General features: G+C 45.4%; 1 protein-coding gene across 4 annotated transcripts in view; it reads left to right on the forward strand.

Moving 5' to 3' along the window:
• The window catches only part of FTO (FTO alpha-ketoglutarate dependent dioxygenase), a 404110-nt gene extending 398567 nt beyond the window's left edge, over positions 1-5543 (forward strand). For all 4 annotated transcript variants that reach the window (XM_024925915.4, XM_063598008.1, XM_024925916.4 and 1 more), the window contains one exon: positions 2856-5543. In XM_024925915.4, coding sequence (XP_024781683.1) covers positions 2856-3009 — 154 coding nt within the window. In that variant the 3' untranslated portion in view covers positions 3010-5543. The remainder of the gene's footprint in view (positions 1-2855) is intronic.
• Positions 5544-7073: the final 1530 nt, after the last annotated feature.

Genomic DNA, 7073 nt, shown 5'->3' on the forward strand with positions numbered 1-7073 from the left:
AAATTAAGATCCAAGAAGGAAGAATGAGTGACCTGAGCAAAAGAAATGAAACCCTAAAGGGGGACAGATGTGCCTTCAAGTAATATCCAACCTTCTCTTTATCAGTTGCATAGTCTGGCATGATGCTAAATCACAAAATATCATTTGAGTTGGGAATGTCTGTTCTTTTTCATGGGTGACTACATCACCTCCAGTAACGAGCGCTCTGCTGGCCCCTATTACTATCATTTGGAAATTGGCAAGGAACACTGGACATTAAAGAAAAAACTTTAAAGTAATCTTGAAATTTCTGAATGAAGGCTCTGAAGAAACCCAACAAAGGGTTCTACTCCTGGCCCAGATGGATGCAGTGACTATGTACAGCTTGTCTGTCAGAGCTTGCATGCAAAGGAGCCACTTCCCATACCAGCCAGTCTTTGTTTTTTTCTTCTTCTTCTTTTTTTGGAAAGAGTCTTGCTCTGTTGCCCAGGCTGGAGTGCAGTAGCACAATCTTGGCTCACTGCAACCTCCACCTCCTGGGTTCAAGTGATTCTCGTGCCTCAGCCTCCCAAGTAGCTGGGATTACAGGCTGGCATTACCATGCCCAGCTAACTTTTGTATTTTTTAGTAGAGACAGGGTTTCGCCATGTTGCCCAGGCTGGTTTCTAACTCTTGGCCTCAAGTGATCTGCCTGCCTTGGCCTACCAGGGTGCGAGGGATTACAGGTGTGAGCCACCACGCCTGGCCCCAGCCAGTCCTTTGATGAGAAGAACAACAGCAGAAAACTGTGAAACAGCTTTGCCCAAAAGAAAAGCCATTGGGATTGGGAAGCTTGTACAACACAGCATAAGCAAACCTCTGCAGCAGGCTTCAATATGTTTAATACTTTCTCAAAGTACGGAGGCAAAACCCATTTGACAGGTGAAAAAGCATCTCTATTGACTTTCTACAAACTTTATGATATTCTAGGTGGATCGACACTTATCATAGCCCTTTAATCTGCCAGCCAGAATAATGTTTGCATGGACAATTTATCCACTGTGAGATTGAAATGCTCAATTTGGAATAACTTTCCCTACCCAGTAAATTGAGCATTACTCTAGGATTCTGAGACAGAGAGAAAGCACAATTTTAAAAGCTTTGCAGAGTTCCTTTGTAATTAGTCGCAGCTTTCCTTGAATATTAATTTTCCCTACATCCCTTTCAAGTGGTTTAGAGACTGTCTCTAGAACTACAGAGATGCACCCTCAGAACAACGACAGCAAGCGGCATGGTCTCAAACACCTATGATTAAGTAGTCTACAGAATGCATCCTCTGTTCTTCAGTGCAGTGTGTAGCTTATCAGTGCAAACAGTTTAATATTTATGCTAAGAGGATTGTCAAAAGCAGCTTCTGTTGCTTTAATTCTTGTTTTAAATAAATAATGAGAACATTTAAACACATTACTCTTCTTGGGGCCCCGGGGTCAGCTAATCTTATTATTTATGAAGTGATGTGCTACATAATAGTACTTAGTGCATGTTAACAGATGCTATTATCAGGGCCTGATGCAGAGAGCTGAAGATATATTAGAATGTTATGTGTAATGTACGACGGATTGAGTGCATAGGATGCCGGTGTAGCAATTAACCACACTCGAAAATAGGTGTAAAGTTGAAGTATGTTTTCCCCGGGGGGATCCCCTCACCATTAATAATTCCCCAGAGAAGAAGATGTCTTTCAGTTAGGAACCCTCTCTACCATCAGGCTTGGAAATGGGGCCAGGATATTCCATTCTTTGATCTCTTCATAGTCAGTCCTACACAGTCAGAAGACAAATAGTGAGCATGACCACTTTTTAATTGATTTAGACAAAAATGGAGAGAAGGCGGGGGTGGAGGGAGGCACAAGTGCAATGCTCCCAAGTGTCCTCATAGTGTTTGGTTTTGATCCACTCGTTTTCACTGCCACGTACTCCAGGAGAGTCGAGAAATTGTTCATTCCTTAGTGCAATCTGTTTCCTTCTCTCTGATCCTCATTTTGCAGATCAATAAAGCTAAAGCCACTGAGTTTTCCCAGGTCACTTTTTAAATAAGCCAGTCTCTCTGAGAGATAGATGCCTGCCAAAGTGTGAGAACGTTGCCCCAATTATTTTCCTGTGAGGCTATAATTTAGCTTCATATGATAATTAATTTCTCTACTATTGATGAATAATCCATTCAATAAAAACCGTGATTTAAGTGTTTTCCTTAGGGACTAACTCTTGCTGGCCTCTTAATTTAATTTTGTGCAACTTTTTCCCACCTCTTCATCAGTGGAAATGATTATTAACCTCTATTTGCATATATCCTTATAAATCGGTCTCTCCTTGGAGTGCCTTTTTCTGAGCACAGCAAGCTGGGACACTTGTAAATCTCCAGGATCTCCAAAGTCAATCCCGGCCTGTAATATTGTTTAATCTATTCTTGGACGTTTTAATGCAGTAAATTCAATTTAATCTTTCCCAGTAATCTAGTAATACATTGAAATCCCACAAACATTTAAATCTGATAATGGCTTAATCACACACTTTAAATAACAGTTGAGATAATGAAAAAATAATTCACCATTTTAAAGGCAGAGTAACTGAATTTCCCTGATGATTGGCTTCTACGAAGCCACCTGAGATAATACAAATCTGGGAGTCAAAGCAAAGGAAGTCCCAACACCATCAGAAACAGTCTTCCTTCTTATAAACACCTGCGTTCCACCTGTAGATTCATTCAGTCGTCACCATGACCTTCACCCCCGAGGACTGTCTTTGGAGCATTGGCCAGTGTTGCTCCAAGCTTCCTGTGGGTTGGGGTCTTCTGGGGGTTTCCTCCCGTGGATTAATTTCCTATTTTTACTCTTCCAGGTGCCAGTCACGAATTGCCCGAACATTACCTGCTGATCAGAAGCCAGAATGTCGGCCATACTGGGAAAAGGATGACGCTTCGATGCCTCTGCCGTTTGACCTCACAGACATCGTTTCAGAACTCAGAGGTCAGCTTCTGGAAGCAAAACCCTAGAAGGAGCACAAATCTCAGGCGGAGGAGAAAAAGAGATCGGCTTTTCTCCTCCAACGTTGTCATGGGCTTAAGCAAGGGCAGTGGAGACTTCTCTTGGCCCCTAGATTGTAGCACCCAGGTCCCAATCCAAAACAGCTAGGAAATGGTGCCCACAAATTTTTAAATGTTTTAAAATGACCCTGTGTTATAGTCTGATTTGGTGTGAAACAGGACCTTCTTCCCCAAAAATTGTTCAGATTATAAAATGTGAGCCATTCAGCCCCCAAGGTCCAGGGCAGGCGACAGGAACGAGCCCAGCAGGTGACAAAGCCTAACCTACTTTCCTCTTTCCCAAGCTTTTTCAGAGACTCTGGAGTGGACCCAGCCCTCTGGGGAAAGACAGAACTTAGAGACATCCCAGTTTCTCACCACACCCCTAGTGCTGTCCGATATGGTAGCCACTAGCTAGCTGTGGCTACTTCAATTTAAATTCAGTTTTAATTTTAATTAAAAATGCAGCTCTTCAGTCGCCCTGGCCACATTTCAAGTGCTTAACAGCCTCATGTGGCTAGTGACTGCTGTATTGGACGGTACAGATATGGAACATTTTCATCATCGAAGAAAGTCCTATCAGACAACACTTGTATAAAAAGTTTGAGAGCAGGAATTCTCATTTCCATTCGTCTGTAGCCTCTATCCCCAAAGGCAAAGAAACTGAAAGAGAAATGACTCATTGAAGATTGGCCTCTTTCCTTTCTCTAAGACAAACCTAAGTAAAAGCCTGAGCTTTGAGTCCTATGCTCAGCACACAGGAAGGAGATGTTAATAATTAAAATAAAGTTGATATCCTGTCTTTAGGGAGTTCCCCTGATCTCTTGAAAGAGACACAGCCCCATTTACATTATTTCGTGGATTTCACCAGCATAGTATAGTTTTTTCTGTAAGTCCCTCATTCTTATGTAATAACAGGTGGAACTGAGGTTTGAAGAACCTCAGTGGCCCATCCTGATGACATTGGAGACTCAAAGAGACAAGAGAGAGTAGGGTTTAAAACCTGAGCTTTAAGACTCCCACTAGCTTCGTGTCCTTTGGCATGTTAACGTGCCTCAGTTTCCTCATCTGTATAATGGGGATATATGAAAGGCACCAGTCCCAAGGTGAACATTAAATGAGATGATTCTAGTTACAGACTTAGAACAATTTCCAGCACATAGTTAAATATCCAGGAAATTCTAGTACTGTTATGTGTGGGTGAGCTGACCTGGATGTAGATGTTTTCCTCTCTCTTGCTGACCCCTCCGCCAGTTTTGTCTTGTGATGCCATTAACACATCTCTCCCTTTCTGACCTGGCTTCTGCCCATTGGTGTCCCAAGAAATCGTGAGAATAGTTAGCCCCCCTCTCCCCAGCCTGTTGCTTTCTCGTGTAGTTGTTCACAGTAGTTGAGAAGTTGAAGAGCTTTTGCCTATTGAAGGTGCACTGAGAATAAACTCTTTCCTGCCACCAGAATTGCAGTGGTTCACGGCCTGCACTCATTCCCATGCAGTTAATAGCCACAGACATGTCACATTAAGCAAAGCAGCCAGGGTCTCATCGTGTTGAGACTCGAGTCTCTCAGACCTTGGATTCATTCCTTGGTGTCTTTGAGCCTCAGTTTCCTCATTGGTAAAAGAGAAGTGAAGCAGTGTCTCACAGGGTCATTAAAGAGATTAAATGAAATAAATGAAATAACGTAGACCAGGAGGGCGTGGTGTTTAAAAGTCACAGATGGGGCACCCTCGGGCCATCCAGCCCAGTGTTTTCTTTAGCCCCTATGATGTTCATTTTTTGTTATATCCCATTAGGTGCCAATATTTAAAAATTGGGAGATTTCACATAAAATTAAAAGGTCTGCATTTTCTTTTTTCTTTTCTTTTTTTTTTTTTTTTTTGAGACACAGTCTCACTCTGTCACCAGGCTAGAGTGCAGTGGCACGATCTCAGCTCACTGCAACCTCTGCCTCCCAGGTTCAAGTAATTCTCCTGCCTCAGCCTCCCAAGTAGCTGGGACTACAGGCACGTGCCACCACGCCCAGCTAATTTTTGTATTTTTAGCAGAGATGGGGCCAGGATGGTCTCGATCTCAACCTCGTGATCCACCCACCTCGGTCTCCCAAAGTGCTGGGATTACAGGCGTGAGCCACCGCGCCAAGCCAAGGTCTGCATTTTTCTTTAGAACTCAGAACACCCAATAGTCCTAGGCCCCCATCCTCGCATGGCAGCAAGCTAAATAGCATCTTCCCACTGCGAGTTGGGGCATGACCCAGCCTATGGTTTGCCATACTCCCTCTTTTTCTCCGTTTTTTCATTAATTGTGAACCTGACCTGCATCACCCTTTCATGTCAGTGCTCTCCAAACCTGCTTGCTTGCACCCCTCTAGTCGAAATATTTTGTGCTCACCCCAATATATGTGTGTGACTATTGAACTCTATTCGTAGACTGCTTGTACTAATGTCATTTGCATCATAAAATATTCATATCCAATAAACATATTAAAAGGATGAGATAAGAAACCAAGAGAGATTTTGCTGTTTTTTTCCTTTTGCATGGATGAGCCAGCTTCACGGTCCTGGGTGGGGCCCAGGTGGAATTAGTTCTCAAAGTCCTCCAGGTGGAGTCAGGGAATGTGCAACAGGGTTGGAGAAATCACTACTTTAAGTGAATCCGAAAGGTGAGATCACATTTGCTCTAAAGAAATGGTGATCGCAGCACTTTGGGAGGCTGAGGCAGCAGATCACTGGAGGTCAGGAGTTCGAGACCAGCCTGGCCAACACGGTGAAACCCCGTCTCTACTAAAAACACAAAAATTAGCTGGGTGTGGTGGTGTGTGCCTGTAATCCCAGCTACTCGGGAGGCTGAGGCAGGCAAATCGCTTGGCCCGGGAGGCGGAGGTTGCAGTGAGCCGAGATCATGCCACTGCACTCCAGCCTGGGCCACGGAGCAAGAGAAAAAAGAAATGGTGACTTTCGTTGATCATGTGTTTGAGGATTTCATGTGCTCTCCAGGGAGGTTTCAGGTGGGTAGAAGGAGGTGGGCAAGACCCAATAAAAAAGCAGCTGGTGCGGGCAATGACAATGAACTCGTATCCTGCAGGGTCAAAGGAAGGCTTGCTTCTGCTGTGAATTGGAGAAGGACTTTCCTGGAAGCACAGGCCCAGAAATCGCACCCTTCTCCCCATGTGTGCGGATAAGGGACCACTTCCATCAGCAGCAGCCCCCTCCTGCTTTCCTGCCAGTCCTCCCTGTGGTCCCAGGTCTCTTGAGAAAAGTGATCTAAGAGATCCCTTTGCAATGAGGTGCTACTGACTGCCCTACCTCCCTCCCTTCCTCCCACAAATGTTTCTTGGTGCTGACCACAGCCTCAGCAATGAGGCAAGCCTGGGGACCCAAGACAGATCTCTGCCTCCCAGGCTAGTGGATGCCCTGGGATATGTAGTCACCAAAATAGGAACTTACCCCATAGTGGGGAAATAGACAGTAAGCAGCAAATCAATAACAAGAGTGTTCCAGATGGTTGTAAGTGCCAGGAAGGGAACCAACTGGGAGAGGGACAAGAGGAGATGGTGACTGACCAAGGGGACCTTGATCAGCCTGTGGGGAAGGGAGGTGGTTGGGAAGAGCTTCCCAGGAAAGGGGACGGCGGGCCCAGGCAGGAGAGCCTTGGGAGGGGGTGCCCAAGGAAGGAAAAGGGCCCTGAGCCCGAAGCCGAGAAGACCAGGAGGGGAGAAGGGGAGATGTAGGGCAGAGCAGACGGGAGCCGCTCGGGTTTTATTCCACACACCCCAGGAAGCATGAGAGGGTTTCAAGCAGCAAGGGCATGGAGGTAACTTGGTGAGATATTTTTATGCATTAGACCATCGCTCTATCTGGATGCCAGATGGTCTCTGAGAGAGCAAACAGCTCAATCCAAAGGAGCGGCTTTCCAACTGGGAATGTCCCCCTGGCTGGGTGAGATCTCAAGATGGCCTGCGGCCCCTCTAGGTTGCCCGCCTACAGAGTTCACTCTAAACAGCCCCTCCCCTCCACACCCCAGCAGATCCATTCCTGA

The sequence above is a fragment of the Pan paniscus genome, chromosome 18 (assembly GCF_029289425.2).
Source record: "Pan paniscus chromosome 18, NHGRI_mPanPan1-v2.0_pri, whole genome shotgun sequence".
Taxonomy (NCBI): Eukaryota; Metazoa; Chordata; class Mammalia; order Primates; family Hominidae; genus Pan; species Pan paniscus.